Source organism: Castor canadensis, chromosome 3, assembly GCF_047511655.1.
Source record: "Castor canadensis chromosome 3, mCasCan1.hap1v2, whole genome shotgun sequence".
In the NCBI taxonomy this organism is placed as follows: Eukaryota; Metazoa; Chordata; class Mammalia; order Rodentia; family Castoridae; genus Castor; species Castor canadensis.
The window spans coordinates 17,347,402-17,366,519 of record NC_133388.1 but is presented as its reverse complement, the minus strand read 5'-3'; the positions used below and the strand labels follow the sequence as shown (position 1 = coordinate 17,366,519).

The 19,118-nt window shown below is 38.8% G+C and overlaps 1 protein-coding gene and 1 pseudogene across 1 annotated transcript in view; one reads left to right on the top strand and one right to left on the bottom strand.

The window, feature by feature from the left end:
* Catsperb (cation channel sperm associated auxiliary subunit beta) overlaps positions 1 to 19,118 on the bottom strand; it is a 134,280-nt gene that overhangs the window by 30,003 nt on the left and 85,159 nt on the right. The window contains exons 16-17 of the mRNA XM_074066957.1: positions 17,953 to 18,107; positions 3,811 to 4,001 (exon numbers count right to left, since the gene is read on the bottom strand). Of these exons, the coding sequence (XP_073923058.1) occupies positions 3,811 to 4,001; positions 17,953 to 18,107 (346 nt within the window). The remainder of the gene's footprint in view (positions 1 to 3,810; positions 4,002 to 17,952; positions 18,108 to 19,118) is intronic.
* Positions 4,160 to 4,317, top strand: LOC141422261 (small nucleolar RNA SNORA38; annotated as a pseudogene).

The following is a 19,118-nucleotide window of genomic DNA, read 5'->3' as shown; positions in this document are numbered from 1 at the left end:
AAGTATAAAAGGGGAGACAGCTAAAGTAAATAGAGGTGGATAATGAAAAAGAAGAAGGAATCAGATAGAAAAGATGTAGCTAAAGTTACATAGTGAGAAAGAAAGGAAAAAGAGAAAAACAAACTATCTGACAATTAACAACCTGCTAAAAATAATGACAGCAAAGAAAGATTGTAGGTGAGTGAATAGATACTGAATAAAAGTAAGAGCAAGAACTCTCTAATTGTGGGCAGACAGAAAGTAGAAATGGGGAAGGGTGACAGGAGAAGGAAAAATATATGGTTGAAAATTGGATATTAAAAGGTGAGTTAAGTTAGGACTCACATGTTATGACTAAAGGAAAAGAAAGGGAGAGAATGAAGAGCAAAAATACTCAAGAAAATGAAAACAGTCAATATTTTCTTCATTATTAGGAAAGAAAGTGGTTACCTAACCTCTCAAAAGCAGTGTTTATTTTTATTTTCATTTTTTATTGTTTTGAGTGAAAGAGCAGAGGTTTATTAAGCAGAGAGGAAAAGAGTTGGAAATCTCCAGTCCAGGAGGGTCTCACAAAGGCTGAACCCTCCAAGACAGTTTTTTTTTTTTTTTTTAAAGTCTGAACCAGTTAAGCCAGTAGGGACTGTCTGGTTTAACAGTTTGCTCTGTGGAACAGTGGCTGCTCAGGATCCTGAGCCAGGTCTTAGTATAGAAAAGTTGACTTGAAGTTCTGATTGCAAGTTCCCCTGTTGGTTCCAGGGGGCCAGGCTTCTAACCTCCTAGACCCCAGACACTCTGCACTTAACCTGTGGCATCTTCCACATCTCCCAGGCTTCCATAAACCCACAGTCTCTTCTCTACATGAGGCAGTTCAATTCCCAGATGAGACACTGCAGTGCTGGGCAGTGGATTTGCTGACTCTGTCCATTATAATGCTGCTTAGGTCTACACTAAGATTTCCAAAGTGCACCTGGTGCTAGTGGCAGGGCTATGCCAGGGCTTTATATTTTGATTCATGGGGTGGGGGTTTCTGTTGTGGGATTGGTATGGTCCGGTTGGTTGGAAGGTCCCTGTGGCAGAGCCAGTCAGGCTGGTCCAAGAACCTCAAATGCTGTAGCTTTGCTCACCAGACTCCTTCCCAATCACCTCTGGACTCCATGCCTACTGGAGCCCACGGAGCCATGCCTGCCAGTGCCTGCTGGCATGCTTGTGAGATTCTGATATAACCAATCTACTGTTTTATCAGCTGTGACTTCCTTAGCTCTTCTGGAGGACGTTGGTGTGAGAACAGCTGTTCATTTTGGTGTATCCATCAGGAGAGATTCCAGGGGATGTCACTCAGGTGCCATCTTCTAATCCCAAGAGTATGTTGAATGAAACAAAACTTAATTCAAAGAGAGAATGAATATTTGGAAGAAGAGAGGGTGTAGGACAGGACCATAAGGAAAGCCATCATTTAAGGAATGGAAAGGGAAAAAGATCCCATAAAGGATATAAAGAAGAAATGCCTGGAGAAAATCCATCAGCAAAGACATCAACAAAGTCAAAAGAAGGTTGTTTCAAGGAGAAAGACATCATCATTATGAAATGGCTTTAACAGACCATGGGACATATCAACAAGACTTTCCTCGCTGAGAAAATAGAAACAGAGTAGACCCTGGGAATCCAGGGGTACGTGGCTCCAAGTAGATTGTTATTGAGGAAAAACCAAGCATGCTCAGTGCTGCATCGTTCACGCTTGACTCATTTTTCCCAGAACACCCCCAACTTTTGCTAAAGATGTCATCATTCAACAAATCTCACATTTTCACTTTATTACTTATATTAAGCAAATTATATGATCTTTTTGGCATGGGAGGATTACCATAACTTTTACCATGCTTTTTGGAAATCATTTACTTCTTGGGAAAAAGATTTATACAAAATTCAGGGCAGGGAAACACTCAGCATTTCACATAACAATTTAAACACAATTGATAATAATGCAGGACTGACTAAGAACTTCTCCATGTCAACTGAGCTGCATAATATGTGTGTGTGTGTGTGAATTAAAAAATTGTTTTTGAAATTTATTTTTTATTATTTACTTATTATTATTATTTGGTCACACCTGGTCAAAACTGTGTGCAATAAATACATAAATGTATTTATTACTATAGTCCAAGGACAGTCTCATTGCAGAAGAGGTCAGGCATGCATGCTCTCTCTCATTCAAACAAACACCCGAAATACTTTCCAACATTCCCTCCAAAGGCCACAAAATCCCTCTCCTCTTTATAGGGAAACTTCTGGAAAGAGTTGCCTTTTTTCCTTTTTTTCAGTTCTGTCCTTCTCATAGTTCATGAACCCATTTTAGTTAGACTTGAAGTGGGTTCATACCCCAGCCAATAGCTTTTGTCAGGGTCACCAATGACTTTCACATGAATCTACCGGCCGGTTTTCGTTCCTCATCTCACCCGACTTATCAGTGGGATGTAACACAGGAGCACCCCCTCCTTCTTGAAACACCTTCCCCATTTACCATCTGGGATACTCTCTTTCTTGGGTTTTCTCTGACCAGACCATGCGATCTCTTTTACCCCTTCTTCCCCATCTCTATGCACATTCTACATTGGAATGCCTGGGGTTAGAGCTCAGAGTTCTTTCTGTCCTTAGCCCACTAATTTTCCACAGTTCTCATTTGGTTTCATAGCATTAACTATTACATATATGCAGATTTTTCAGATTCATACATATGTGTACATATACACATACACACATCTATCTATCTATCTATCTATCTATCTACTTATCTGTCATCTACCTATGTATGTTTATTTTTTGTGAGACATGGTCTTACTATGAACCCAAGCTGTCTTCTAACTCATCCTCCTTGATCTGTCAATAATTCAAGTGTTAAGAGTATAGGTGTGCATCACCATTTTTCTCTTATTTATTTATTTTTTTGGGGGGCTGCTGGAGATTCAACCCAGGGCTTTGCATCTTTGCATGCTGGGCAAGTGCCAGACTCATATTTTAAATGTCTACCTCATTTCTCCACTTGGAGGAGTAACAGGCATCTTGTGTTTAATATGACCTCTCCCTTGATTACCACCATTGCCTTCAGCTGATTTCTCTGCTTTCCTCTTTGCCCTCTGTCACTTGCTCAGTCATTCTCAACACAGCAACCAAAGTGATCTTAGGAAGTAAGTCAGATTATGTCACTTTGTGGACAAATACCTGCAATGGCCTCCCTTTTACTCATAGTAACACCAAACCTTATGATAAACTATATGGAGATTTGCTATGTATCTATCAGATAACACTGAAATAGAGCCAGCCTATAAAACAGCAATTCAAAATTATTTTTATAATGTAAGGTAAAATCTGCAGTACCTTCTTATTTTGTTTTAAATATTTTTTCAATTTTGATTGACACATAATTTTCCCTCAGTACTTCTGTGCACTGTTCAAGACAAAAATAACCTCTTAGAATAAATGATAACCACTACTATTGATGAAACATTAATGAAGTTATAGGTAGATAAAATTCTGTTAGGAAGAAATAAACAGGAACCCAAATATATGTAAACTTTGGTAGGTTGCCATTTAGACTAAAATTTCAACCTAGACCTGTGGATGTAGCTCAGTGCTACAGTGCTTGCCTAGCATGTGGAAGATCCTGGGTTTGATACCCAGCACTATAAAAAATAAAACAAAACAAAACAAAAGCCCCTCCCACCACCACCACCAAAAAAACCTTATTGTTCTATAAAGGAATATGAACTGTCTTCACCAAAGATATTCTTTTCATTTTTTATAACCATCAGAGATGTATTGTATGTGTACACTTACTTTGCAAATCAAGAACAAGTTGATAGTGGGCGGTATTCGTTTCTTGAATGGAAAGAGAACTGAATAAACAAGAGCTCTCATTCCCTTCTTCTATTGCAAAAGGGTCTATCAGTTCTGCAATAACTGAGGATTGGAACCCAAGAGGTATTTTATGATACAGCACCTTTTTTATGGAAGCAGTCCCAACTTTGCTAAAAACAAACCAGAAACATTAACAATTAGAAGATCATAAATTAGTTTTCAATAAAATGGCAACTACAACTTTTTTTTCATTTCTAAAATTAGCAAAGATTATTTATTTATTTATGCAGTGTCAGGCCTCTTGAATGGTTCTGTCAGTGAGTCACATCCCTGGCCAACAAAGGTTTTAATTTAATGTTTTTAAGCATTAAGAATAAGATATTTTACGTCCTTGGACACGTAAGAATTGGAGGCAAGGAAATGTGGATTTGGAGAAATTTAGAGCCAGGTTGCTCCCAAAGGCTCAAGATCAACTGTGCCAAATAGAAGAATAGAGAAGAGAAAAAGTCCAACAGAACAAGACAGAACAAAAACAAATCTTAGTCTCATGTTTTCTATCCAGACACTCAAAACTAGCTTTTTTCTATCCATCTCTTCTAACTAAAACGTTGTGATCTTGTAATAAAAGTCACTAGCAGAGAGGATTCCAAGATGGTGGCTAGAGGGAGGAAGCAGAAAGCGAGCCTCCTATAGTGAAATCTTGGAGAGACACTGGAGACACACTTTGCAGACATAATCACTGAGAAGAGGCATAACTTTGACCCCTCCACACCTCCAGCTGGCACAGAGAATCTCCACTACACGTTAAACGGAGAAACCAGGAGGGTCCCCGGGCTGCCAGTCACCCGCGCCCAGATGGCTTGGGAAGACACAGACCAGCTTACTGTCAATTAGTACGCTAATGCTCCCTGTTTATACCTTTGAAACTATCTTGTCTGATACCTTGTTCTGTTTTCTCCTTCTTGTCTGTGTATTTCTTTTTCCCTTTTCTTTAACTTCTTGCTTTCCATCTCAGCTCACCCTTCCATTCTAAATATTACCATTGTTATTATTACAAGCTAGAAAATACTTAATTGCACACAGTACAGGGACAGTAACAACACCAAAGACAATGACGGGAAGACAGAAAAAACAGGGAAACCAGTTTCCCACAGCAAAAAATTAGTACAGGAACCAGAGGAGAATGAAGAAAACAGATACTCAGATCCAGACTCTAACAAAATGAAGATAAACTATGCCAAAGGACACAATGAAGCCCACAAGAATAATTTAAAAGAAGACATACTACAGGTACTCAATGAGAATTTTATAGAGATGATACTGGATAGGGTCAACCAAAATGTACAGGAGACACTCAAGAAATTCCAATACAACAAAAATAGAGAATTTGAAAAAGCAAAAGAAGAAATAAAGGAAACCACAGAAGCACTTCATAAACACCAAAGTGAAACAGAGAACACGATGAATAAACAGATCAATGAACTCAGGACAAAAATAGACAACATTAAAGAGGAAACCACCCAGGATATGGAAAACCTCAGAAAAAAGAATGAAACAGAATTGCAAAACAAAACGGAAGGCCAATCCAGCAGAATAGAACAAACAGAAGACAGAATCTCAGAACTTGAAGATGAAATGGTAATTAAAGAAAAAACTAAAGAACTATTAATTAAACAACACAAGACTTGTGAAAAGAAAATGCAAGAACTCACCAACTCCATCAAAAGACCAAACTTGAGAATCATGGGCATCGAAGAAGGAGAAGAGGTCCAAGCGAAGGGAATGTGTAATCTATTCAACAAAATAATAACGGAAAATTTCCCAAATCTAGAGAAAGATATTCCCATACAGATGCAAGAGGCCTCCAGGACACCAAACAGACCAGATCAAAATAGAACTACCCCACGACATATCATCATTAAAACAACAAGTTCAGAAACTAAGGAAAGAATATTGAAGGCTGTAAGAGAGAAAAAACAAGTAACATACAAAGGTAAACCCATCAAAATCACAGCAGACTTCTCAACAGAAACATTAAAAGCAAGAAGAGGGTGGGGTGAGATCTTCCGGGCACTGAATGAAAATAACTTCAACTCCAGGATACTCTACCCAGCAAAACTATCATTCAAAATAGATGAAGCAATAAAAGTCTTCCATGATAAGCAGAAGCTAAAACAATATGTGACCACAAAGCCACCACTACAAAAGATTCTTCAAGGGATTCTGCACACAGAAAGTGAAACCCAACTTAACCATGAAAAGACAGGCAGCACCAAACCACAGAAAAAGAAAAAGCAAGACAGTAGAGAGTAACCTCAACTTAGGTACACACAATCAAACCTTCAAACAACTAAGACAACTAAATGACAGGAATCACCACATACCTATCAGTACTAGCACTTAATGTTAACGGACTTAATTCACCCATCAAAAGGCACCGCTTGACGAAATGGATTAAAAAGGAAGATCCAACAATTTGTTGCTTACAGGAGACCCATCTCACCGACAGAAATAAGCATAGGGTTAGGATGAAAGGCTGGAAGAAGATTTATCAAGCCAATGGTTCCCAAAAACAGGCAGGAGTAGCAATACTTATCTTTGACAAAGTAGACTTCAAACCTACATTGATCAAACGAGATAAAGAAGGACATTCCATACTAATAAAAGGGGAAATAGACCAAAAGGAAATAATAATAATCAACCTGTATGCACCCAATGTCAACGCACCCAATTTCATCAAACATACACTGAAAGACCTAAAAGCATATATAAACGCCAACACAGTGGTTGTGGGAGACTTTAACACCCCATTATCATCAATAGATAGGCCATCCAAACAAAAAATCAATAAAGAAATCCAAGATCTAAAATATACAATAGATCAAATGGACCTAGTTGATGTCTACAGAACATTTCATCCAACTTCTACACAATATACATTCTTCTCAGCTGCCCATGGAACCTTCTCCAAAATAGATCATATCCTAGGGCACAAAGCAAGTCTCAGCAAATATAAGAAAATAGAAATTATACCATGCATACTATCTGATCAAAATGCAGTAAAAGTAGAACTCAACAACAAAACTAAAGACAAGAAACATGCAAACAGCTGGAAACTAAATAACTCATTACTTAACGAAGAATGGATCATTGATGAAATAAAAGAGGAAATTAAGAAGTTCCTGGAAGTCAATGAAAATGAAAACACAACCTACCGGAACCTATGGGACACAGCTAAGGCAGTACTGAGAGGAAAGTTTATAACCATGAGTGCATATATTAAAAAGACTGAAAGATCCCAAATCAATGACCTAATGATACATCTCAAACTCCTAGAAAAACAAGAACAAGAAAATCCCAAAACAAATAGAAGGAGAGAAATAATAAAAATAAGAGCTGAAATCAACGAAACAGAAACCAATAAAAACATACAAAGAATTAATGAAACAAAAAGTTGGTTCTTTGAAAAAATAAACAAGTTCGATAGACCCCTGGCAAACCTGACTAAAATGAGGAGAGAAAAAACCCAAATTAGTAGAATCAGGAATGCAAAAGGGGAGATAACAACAAACACCATGGAAGTCCAGGAAATCATCAGAGACTACTTTGAGAACCTATATTCAAATAAATTTGAAAATTTTAAAGAAATGGACAGATTTCTAGATACATATGATCATCCAAAACTGAACCAAGAGGAAATTAATCACCTGAATAGATCTATAACACAAAATGAAATTGAAGCAGCAATCAAGAGTCTCCCCAAAAAGAAAAGTCCAGGACCTGATGGATTCTCTGCTGAATTCTATCAGACCTTTAAAGAAGAACTGATCCCAACCCTCCTTAAACTGTTCCATGAAATAGAAAAGGAAGGAAAACTGCCAAACACATTTTATGAAGCCACTATTACACTTATCCCCAAACCAGGCAAAGACACCTCCAAAAAGGAGAACTATAGACCAATCTCCTTAATGAACATTGACGCAAAAATCCGCAACAAAATAATGGCAAACCGAATTCAACAACACATCAAAAAGATTATTCACCACGACCAGGTAGGCTTCATCCCAGGGATGCAGGGGTGGTTCAACATACGAAAATCAATAAACGTAATAAACCACATTAACAGAAGCAAAGACAAAAACCACCTGATCATCTCAATAGATGCAGAAAAAACCTTTGATAAGATCCAATACCATTTCATGATAAAAGCTCTAAGAAAACTAGGAATAGAAGGAAAGTTCCTCAACATTATAAAAGCTATATATGACAAGCCTACAGCCAGCATTATACTTAACGGAGAAAAACTGAAACCATTCCCTCTAAAATCAGGAACCAGACAAGGATGTCCACTATCTCCACTCCTATTCAACATAGTACTGGAATTCCTAGCCAGAGCAATTAGGCAAGAAGAAGGAATAAAAGGAATACAAATAGGTAAAGAAACTGTCAAAATATCCCTATTTGCAGATGACATGATCCTATACCTTAAAGACCCAAAAAACTCTACTCAGAAGCTTCTAGACATCATCAATAGCTATAGGAAGGTAGCAGGATATAAAATCAACATAGAAAAATCATTAGCATTTCTATACACTAACAATGAGCAAACGGAAAAAGAATGTATGAAAACAATTCCATTTACAATAGCCTCAAAAAAAATCAAATACCTAGGTGTAAACCTAACAAAAGATGTGAAAGACCTCTACAAGGAAAAACATACACTTTTGAAGAAAGAGATTGAGGAAGACTATAGAAAGTGGAGAGATCTCCCATGCTCATGGATTGGTAGAATCAACATAGTAAAAATATCGATACTCCCAAAAGTAATCTACATGTTTAATGCAATTCCCATCAAAATTCCAATGACATTCATTAAAGAGATAGAAAAATCTACCGTGAAATTTATACGGAAACACAAGAGGCCACGAATAGCCAAGGCAATACTCAGTCAAAAGAACAATGCTGGAGATATCACAATAACTGACTTCAAACTATATTACAAAGCAATAACAATAAAAACAGCATGGTACTGGCACAAAAACAGACATGAAGACCAGTGGAACAGAATAGAGGACCCAGATATGAAGCCAAACAACTATAACCAACTTGTCTTTGACAAAGGAGCTAAAAATATACGATGGAGAAATAGCAGCCTCTTCAACAAAAACTGCTGGGAAAACTGGTTAGCAGTCTGCAAAAAACTGAAACTAGATCCATGTATATCACCCTATACCAAGATTAACTCAAAATGGATCAAGGACCTTAATATCAGACCACAAACTCTAAAGTTGATACAGGAAAGAGTAGGAAATACTCTGGAGTTAGTAGGTATAGGTAAGAACTTTCTCAATGAAACCCCAGCAGCACAGCAACTAAGAGATAGCATAGATGAATGGGACCTCATAAAGCTAAAAAGCTTCAGTTCATCAAAAGAAATGGTCTCTAAACTGAAGAGAACACACACAGAGTGGGAGAAAATATTTGCCAGCTATACATCAGACAAAGGACTGATAACCAGAATATACAGGGAACTTAAAAAACTAAATTCTCCCAAAACTAGTGAACCAATAAAGAAATGGGCAAATGAACTAAACAGAACTTTCTCAAAAGAAGAAATTCAAATGGCCAAAAAACACATGAAAAAATGCTCACCATCTCTAGCAATAAAGAAATGCAAATTAAAACCACACTAAGATTCCACCTCACCCCTGTTAGAATAGCCATCATCAGCAACACCACCAACAACAGGTGTTGGCGAGGATGCGGGGAAAAAGGAACCCTCTTACACTGTTGGTGGGAATGTAAACTAGTACAACCACTCTGGAAAAAAATTTGGAGGCTACTTAAAAAGCTAGACATTGATCTACCATTTGATCCAGCAATACCACTCTTGGGGATATACCCAAAAGACTGTGACACAGGTTACTCCAGAGGCACCTGCACACCCATGTTTATTGTGGCACTATTCACAATAGCCAAGTGATGGAAACAGCCAAGATGCCCCACCACCGACGAATGGATTAAGAAAATGTGGCATCTATACACAATGGAATTTTATGCAGCCATGGAGAATAATGAAATGTTATCATTCACTGGTAAATGGATGGAATTGGAGAACATCATTCTGAGTGAGGTTAACCTGGCCCAAAAGACCAAAAATCGTATGTTCTCCCTCATATGTGGACATTAGATCAAGGGCAAACACAACGATGGGATTGGACTTTGAGCACATGATAAAGCGAGAGCACACAAGGGAGAGGTGAGGATAGGTAAGACACCTAAAAAATTAGCTAGCATTTGTTGCCCTTAACACAGAGAAACTAAAGCAGATACCTTAAAAGCAACTGAGGCCAATAGGAAAAGGGGACCAGGAACTAGAGAAAAGGTGAGATCAAAAAGAATTAACCTAGAAGGTAACACACATGCACAGGAACTTAATGTGAGTCAACTCCCTGTATAGCTATCCATATCTCAACCAGCAAAAACCCTTGTTCCTTCCTATTATTGCTTATACTCTCTCTACAACAAAATTAGAAATAAGGGCAAAATAGTTTCTGCTGGGTATTGAGGGGGTGGGGGGGAGAGGGAGGGGGCAGAGTGGGTGGTAAGGGAGGGGGTGGGGGCAGGGGGGAGAAATGACCCAAGCCTTGTATGCACATATGAATAATAAAATAAAAAAATAAAAAAGGGAAAAAAAAAGCCACTAGCCTCTATATGCCAAATAGGGACAGTAATGGTGAAGGTAGAGAAAGGAAATTTATGCAGTCTGGGACAACCTGTGGGAAGAGGCAAAGTAAGTACTCAGTCCATCTTCATCATCTGCAGGGTACAGACATGAGCTTTAGCTTTAAGTATTTAAGAATTAGGCAGGGGACAAAAGGTGCACATAGTTAAACTGTCCCAGTCACAGGTGTGGCCTTGTTGGTCATTATCCTAGTCCTTGTTTTTTGAGGGTCCCTGAGTTCAAACCCCAGTCTACAAAAAACAAAAGAAAACAGAAAAAAACATGTATTGGCCAGAATGTGGAAAGATATGAACCAGTCTATACTGCTGGTGGGACTGTAAAATGGTGCAGCTGCTCTGGAATATGGTGTTAAGGTGCCTAAAAAAAATATTAAACACATATTTATTGTATGATCCAAGAATTTCTCTTCTGGGTATGTATTCAAAATAATTGAAAACGGGCTCTTAAACAAATATCTGGGCACCTGGGTCCACAGAGGTGTTATTCATAGAAGCTAAAAGGTGGAAGCACCCCAAGGGTTCATGAATAGTCAAGTGGATAAAAAATGTGCTCTACACATACAATGGGATACTACTCAGCCTTAGGAAGGAGGAGAGATCCTGCCACATGCTATAACATGGCTAAACCTTGCAGACACTATCCTAAGTGAAATAAACCAGTCACAAAAAGACAAACATTGTCCTGGAGAAGAATGGTGATGACAGCCGCACACTAATATGAACTTAATGCTAGGGAACTATACACTTATGTGATTGAAAAGGTAAATCATAAGTCATGTCTACACTACCATAAAAAGCACTGTACTGCAAAAAGGAAAGAAGCCATTCTAAACACTGATAAAATGTTCAACTAATTAGGAAGATGCAGCAATTCTAAAATATATAAGGCAAGATCAACAGAACTACAATTAGAAATTGACAAATCCAGTATCACAAATCTCTGAATACTTGACAGATCAAGTAGAAAAAGAAATCAGCAGAAAACTGCAACATCACAAGGAACATGGTGAGTCTAACAGATAAATGTGTGAACACGGGGCCCAGCAGCAGCAGACTGTAATCTCTGCAAGCACACATGGACCTGAGGACATGCAGAACATGACACCCAAAACATCCACTCTGCCCTATTGAGTGTTTTGAGTTAAAGACACTTTAAGAAAACACAACAGAGGGTACAAGAGGGCACTCTATCGTCCTGAAAGCAGCAGACGAAACCCCCATATGACGGAAAGTGCCCTCCTGCCTCTGGAGAAACATGGGGTATCATCCAAGAGAAATCTGCACAAACAAACTTTGCTAAACTACTGCTTTCTTTCAGTCACATCTCTGCAATTAACTACTCCAACTCTAACCCACTTCACTTGTCATGATTTCAGTTTCCTACTTTTTTTTCTTTTCTTTTATTCATATGTGCATATAGTTTCCTACTTTTTTGTCCAGCTCAGTATATACGTGTTCAACTTGAAGTACTTTTTTGGGCCTTCATTTCTTTATAAATGTTCCCATATCACATCAAGTGAATTTGTATGCTTTTTCTCCTCTTAGAGATTTATCTTATGACATTTTAATTCTCAGGCCCAGACCTTCCCTCCCCCAACAAAATATTCACAACGACTGACTGCATGAATGGCCTTAGATGTAGGACACAAAGTCAGTTTCAACCAATTTCAAGAAATAAACTTTTTTTTTTTTTTTTTGGTGGGACTAGAGTTTGGACTCAGGGCTTTACACTTGCAAAGCAGGTGCTCTACTGCTTGAGACACACCTCCAGTCCATTTTCTTCTTGCTATCTAAGAAATGGGGTCTCTAAGATTATTTGCCGCAGCTGGCCTCAAATGTGATTCTTCCAATCTCAACCTCCCAAGTAGCTATGATTACAGGCGTAAGCCATTGGTACCCGACTTCAAAAAACAAACTTTTAAGGCACACAAAACTCCAATCCTAAACTCTTCCAGAAAATAAAAAAGAAATTTGAGGCTACTATAATATTATATCAGAGCCACACAATATAGGAAAGACAAAAGGGAAATACAAGAAAGGGGAATTAAAGGTAAACTTCATTCATGAGCAAAGATGCTAAAATTCTAAATATTAGTAAACTGAACCTGGAAAGGTTGTGAAAGTAGCTTATACAATGATGAACACAGGATTGCTTAACATTAAATCCATATCATTAAGTGAAAAAGGGGAAAATTCTACAGATAACCTCAATGGATACAGGAGAACTGTAGGAGAACCACTGAATTTAAATGAGAAAAAGAGGGGGGAGGTGGACCAAACAACAGATACACGCATGTGCATAAATGTAAAAATGATAAAATTAAAAAAAAATCAAGGAAAAGATAATTTCTTTTCAATGACCAAAGATTAAAGAAAATTATAGTTCTAGATCACATATGTTGAAATTTTAAAATATTCTTTTTAGGGCTGGGTATAGTAACACACACCTGTAATCCCAGTTACTCAGGAGGTAAAGGTAAGAGATTGCAACCCAGGCCATCCAGGGAAAAACCATGAAATCCTACCACAAAAAAACACTAAAAGCAAAAGGACTGGGGACTTGGTTCAAACAGTAGAGTGCTTACCTAGCAAGAGCAAGGCCCTGAATTCAAGTCCCAGTACCATACACACACATACAAATTAATCTTTCAAAAAATCAGGAGCAATAAGGAAGCTAGCTAGGCTTCTATTTAAAATGGTATCATGGTCCTATACACTGTAATAGGAAGAATCTACAATATGCTAAGAAATGTTAAGAAAGAAATAAAAGAAATTATTTGCAGGTGTAAAGATTATTTACTTAGAAATGTATCTATCTCTATTACGAAAACCTAAAGGAATATGTAGAAAAAATTCTGGAATTTTTAAAGAGAGTTTAGCAGATTTGACAAATCCAAGGTTAGTATACAAAAGGCAAGGCTTTTGTTTTAGTTACAAAATGATGTAGCCTAACAAGAAAAACAAAACAAAAATAGATAAAAGTCATGCCTTTCCTTAAACTCATCAGTGAACTAGGGCCACAAGATAACCAACTGCTGTGGTTTCAGTAAGGTTGTCCCCACTATGAGTCATGCTGAGGCTTAATTCCTCCTCACTAGGAGGGGCCCAGTGAGAGCGGGTCATGGGAATGGAACCTTCATGACTGGATTAACTTTAGAGAAAAGCTGGCCTCTTTTTCTCTACTTTTTAACACTCAGTTGTCCTTCTGTTTCTTGACATGAGTCAAAGCAAAATAAACTCCTTTTTGTTTATAAATTTTCAGCTGATCTGGTACAGCAACAGGAAATGGACTAAGACAGAGCTGATCTGAAATCCAGAGGTACAAGCCATTCTAAGGAAAGAATGAACACCAGTAAATCTTCATCCATGGAAGGAGCATGGGAAGAAGAAACATAGCAAGGGCCATAACACATGCAAGTAGGAATCAGCTCACATTGCTAAAAAGTGTCAAAGGCCAAGTCTGTGCAAACACATGAGTGTGGAAATGCTGGTGCACTTGACTGAAGGGAGTTTGCACTCACAGGCAAAGCTCCATAGGCTTCCTTGGAAGGCTTGAGATAGCGACTAGGGCAGGGCAGTAGACCAGAGACAGCCCACTTGTGGAGCGGGCAGTTTGGGGAATCAGAGCATGGAAGGAATCAGGCCGAAGTGTCCCCGAGTTCCTTGAACTTTCTTTCATAGGAAGGAAAATCTCAGTTCCCAGGAGGCTGGGCATCAGCCACTAGTGTACCCAGGACAGGTATCTGAGAGTGCAGCTGCCGAGGCTCTGTCTGCCTCCCCACCTTGCCCTTCTCGCCTAGGGGACAAAAACTTTAAGCTACTTCAGTGAGAAAGTGCAGGGCACAGGAAAGAATGATGTAAGCCCTACCTTTGAAGGAAGGTCGGGAAGCTGCCTTGGTTCTACAATTCTAAGAGAAGTAGAATTACTTCATCACTTTGGAAAGAGCAAGAAATTCCCACCAATAGTCTAACTGCAGATAAAAAGGACTATTTGGCTGTTGCAAGATATAATTTCTATTACTTTTCCCTTAGTGGAACTTGACAAACTGAATCTAACATTCAAATGGAAGAACAGAAGCCAAGAAAAGCCAGAAGGATGAGGGGTATTTACAAGAGTTACAGAGGGTAACTTAGTGTGTCATAGAGAAGACAGAGACAAATTCCCTCTTCACACCATATATAAAATCAGTTCTAGAGGAAGCACAAGCAAAGAGAAAAGATCAGGACTATTACAGGATATAGGGGAATAGCTAAATAAATTGCAATATATTCATATGAATGAACGACAGATAGACATATCAATATGGAGCAATTTAAAAAGCATATGAAGAGCTGGGCATTGCTGTCTCATGCCTGTAATCCTAGCTACTCGGGAGGCTGAGATCAGGAGGGTTGTAGTTCAAGGCCAGCCCAGGCAAAAATCGAGACCCTATCTTTAAAAAATCCCAACACATACACAAAAAGGACTGGTGGAGTGGCTCAAGTGGTAGAGCACCTGCCTAGTAAGTGTGAGAACCTGAGTTCAAACCCACCAGTACTGCCAAAAAAAAAGTACATGCAATAATTTTAAAGGCATAATATACTGTAAAAACAAGCAAGTCACAAGAGAAGGTATACACAGCGAAACTGAACAATACGTTCTGAAGCTGGGGCCTGTCATACGCTAATCTTTAAAAAAATGTTTTCGACAGGTACCTGTCTGTGAAAACATGAACTGGTCTGGAATGTCATGAATTGATCTAGAATGTAAAATACACAAAGACCATAAAATAAAGAAATCTAGAGATGAACACAGAGCAAAAAGCCGGCTCACATCAGCTCAGTGTGCAGCCCAGGGTTACCCCGAATGAAGTTCACCTGAGAAGGCATTCACAGCCTCTAAGCATCCACCAGTTGTTGAAACAGATCCCCAGAGACACAAGACCACAGAGACTGTCCAAAGTTGAATCTTGCTAAGAATGGCTTTAAATCTCAGAAACTCCTTTCAATGTGAGTCATCCCTGAAAGATCTCGCATCAGAAACTCTAGAGTTTAAACCAACCCACGAATCTGCTGTCCAGAAGAAAGAGGAGGTCTTACAGTTCTCAAGCACTTGGCTCAACTTATTTTAACACAGCAGTAACTCACATGGGAGGCAAGGGCTTCCACAACTCTGAGACTTTTCACTCATGGTTACAGCCAGAGAAGCATAGCAAGGATGAAATTATTTCTCAGTTGATACTGGAGCATGTTATTATTAGTGGTGCTGCAGGAACAAGTCCACTTTGAAAGAAAAATGGGGGTCAAGTTGCAGAAACCACAGAAACTCATTGAAGGCCTGGCCAATGATTGCATGAAGCCACCTACCTTAGTTTATGTACCTTAGTACATGCAGGGACAGGAAGCCCTCTCTTTTGAGAATATGCCCTTAACAGATAAATCATTGTTCATCTAAAATAGCTGTCAGCATAAACTCCAACAGGAGAGAATATGGGGACATCCAGACTCCCTTGGAAACAAGGAGGGCTGCAATGGTTGCTAGAAGACTACTCAAATAAATGCCAGGATTACTAGCCAAGAAAATCAAGTAACTTCCCTCTTCATTGTTCAGAAAGAGAATGGTTCTACACCCAAAGAGGGAGGTGTTCCTTGCCAGAACTCACATGACACCAGAAAAGCAAGGTTAGGTAACTTCAGGATGCAGGAAGGGTCTTTGAAGGTACTTTCTTTTCAAGCTGTCCTTATGGAGGTACAATCAGGGTTTTTCTTTAGGCCAGGCCAGTCCCCCCACTGTCCCTTTTCACTACAGCAATGAAGAAAATTCCACCTGTGAGGGTCACCAAGTAAGATTTGATGGAGCCACCAAACCATGCAAATGTGAGGACTGTCCCAAGATCTTTGGGTATCTCTGTCACTTTCTAGTCCTCTAGAGAAGACACAGGAATGAGAGGCCATTTGCTTGTCACAAAGACACTGGCTATTAGTGCATCAGATAATTCACACAAGAGAAAAGCCTTTCACATGCACCATGTCCACAAGTCCTTCACCCACAGAGATAGCCTGTGGTCTCATGAGACTATCCACAAGGAGTTACTGTCGATCATCCACAGACGTCATCACCTGAGGGCTCACCAGAAAATCAGAGTCCAAAGTGTCCTTTTCATACCATAAGCTTCCTCAACTGCTATTTGGAGGTAATGTATAGACGTGTGTATGAATGAATGTATATTTCTGTAGCACCTGTCCATTAAGAATATGCCAAGTCATTTTCTGATTGTGCTATTTATTGTCCCACTCCACTACCGTGTAAGGCTGAAAGAGGGCATGGAATTCATCACTTTTTTTTCACTAAAGTATTCTAAATGCCTACAAAGTGGTTGATACCTCATGTTCAATAAATATCTTTTGAATAATAATAATAATAAAAGAATTCTAGAGACCACTAACACTTGTCTTAAGAGACAGAAAGTTCTATAATCCTCATAAAAAATACGATCAGCATTTTTGTTTTTGGTGGGACTGGGGTTTGAACTCAGGATTTCACACTTGCAGAGCAGGTGCTCTAGCACTTCAGCCCAGCATTTGTTATATTATGCCTGATTCCCATCTTCATCTCTATCTCCAAATGAACTGCCTCATGGTGTGTTGGTTATGGGACAAGATACATACTAACAGCACAATAAACATAGAATTTACTGATTTCAACTGGTAGAAGAAGAGGGGTTATCTTTTTGGGACAGACTGAGTGTTTTAGTCTGTTGAGGCTACTATAACAAAATACCATAAACTGGGAAGCTTATAAACAACAGAAATATATTTCTCATGGTTCTGGAGGATGGGAAGTCCAAGATCAAAGTGTAAGCAGATTCTGTGTCTAATAAGAAACTACCTTCTGGTTCACAGATGGTGACTTCTATGTGTGTCTTCACATGGTAAGAGGGCCCAGCTTGCTCTCTAGGCTTCTTTTATAAGGGCACCAATCCCATTCAAAAAGACAAAGACTTCATGACCTAATCACCTCCCAAAGGTCACCTTTGAATACCATAACCCTGGGGGTTAGGATTTCAAAATATGTATTTTGTGAAGACAAACATTCAAACCATAGCAGCGAATTTCTGGAAACCTGAAATTGTCCCTTTTTATGGTTTAGATTTGGTGGTTGTATAATTCAAGTTTTTCTTAAAGAGCTTTTAGACCTTAAAGGTAACTTTAAAGGCTATTGACTCCTATCAATATTTTAGAAGTAAGCATTCCTGAGAATGTAGTATTTCATGAAAGTTGACCTCCTACTAATATATTATGTTTGTCTCTAGGATGTACAATAATTATCATATAAGTAAACACTGAAGAAGTATATAGTACATAATCTAAATAAGTGTAAGGCAAGTTACTAACTACAGGGAGATTATCAATTTTCCATGGTGAATATTTTTGAATTTCTTTCCATATGCAGTTTTCCTTGAGTCGGTCAGAGGCACATATGCAAAAAAGATTACTTCTTTGATTGAGATGTACTGTGGAGCCAGTGCAGTCTCGAAGCCCATGTCAGGATCCTGGAATTGGAGAAAAGGAAATACTGTATTTAAAATACTTTATGTTTCAATTGTGACATAATCCAAATTACAAATCTGCTTCTAGTTCATACCAAAACAATCCTGTTTTACTTATCAAGTGGAATAAAATATCAATGTGAGCTACTTGAATATTCATGTGTGTGCAAGGGAAAATATGTTTTTCTGTTGAGGAGGAAAAGATAATGGCTAAGACTCAGTGTAAGATTCCTGTGCTCTTTGTAGAAGGTCACAGTGGAAGAAGTAAAGAAACTGGATTTCCACTGTGTGGGGATCTGGAGGTACAGATTTTAGAACTGGGTTATTTGGCGGTTCACTTAGGAAGGAGCCTGTGAAATACCTCTCCTGGTGCTGTGAGTGTCATGCTCTTTATCTCAGGTGACTGAGTCTCCTGACTGTGAATTCTGATAGCACATCCCTTTCCCATTTCCTCTGACTCACAGACTTTCCTTTGTGGTCACCTTTGGCTTAGATTTCTGGCCAGTAGACCTTCTTTTCAAAGTATACTTCTTCAATCCTGATCCTGTTCAGCTTTGGGCATACTTAGGGGCAGGAGAGAAGTGGGTAGTACCCTCAAAGGGAGGATTGGTGTGGACCTTAATACTAGGAGACAGGAGTGGGTGGTAGATGGTGCAGGCTGTTTGGGTTTACCCCAGCAAGTAGTTCCTCCAAGACCCATTTTTCTGTCATCTTTTTTCTGTAGTCTCTAAATGTCAGGGACCTCCTGAGAAGGGGAAAGAGTGGGAAATAGGGTGGCTAGAAGGATAGTCCCTGGAGCCAGGTGCCTTAGATAGATGTCCGATTCTAATAACTAACTAAATAATTTGGGGTAATTATTTATCCTCTCTGAGTTTTGCTTTCCTCATAAGTAAAGTGGGGATATAAAGATAAAGAGCTCACAGCAGTGCCTGGCACACATTAAGAGAGTGATTTTTTTTCCAGCGAGGATGTATGCATAATTTGTGGAGAGAGGAAGATAATACTATTGAGTAT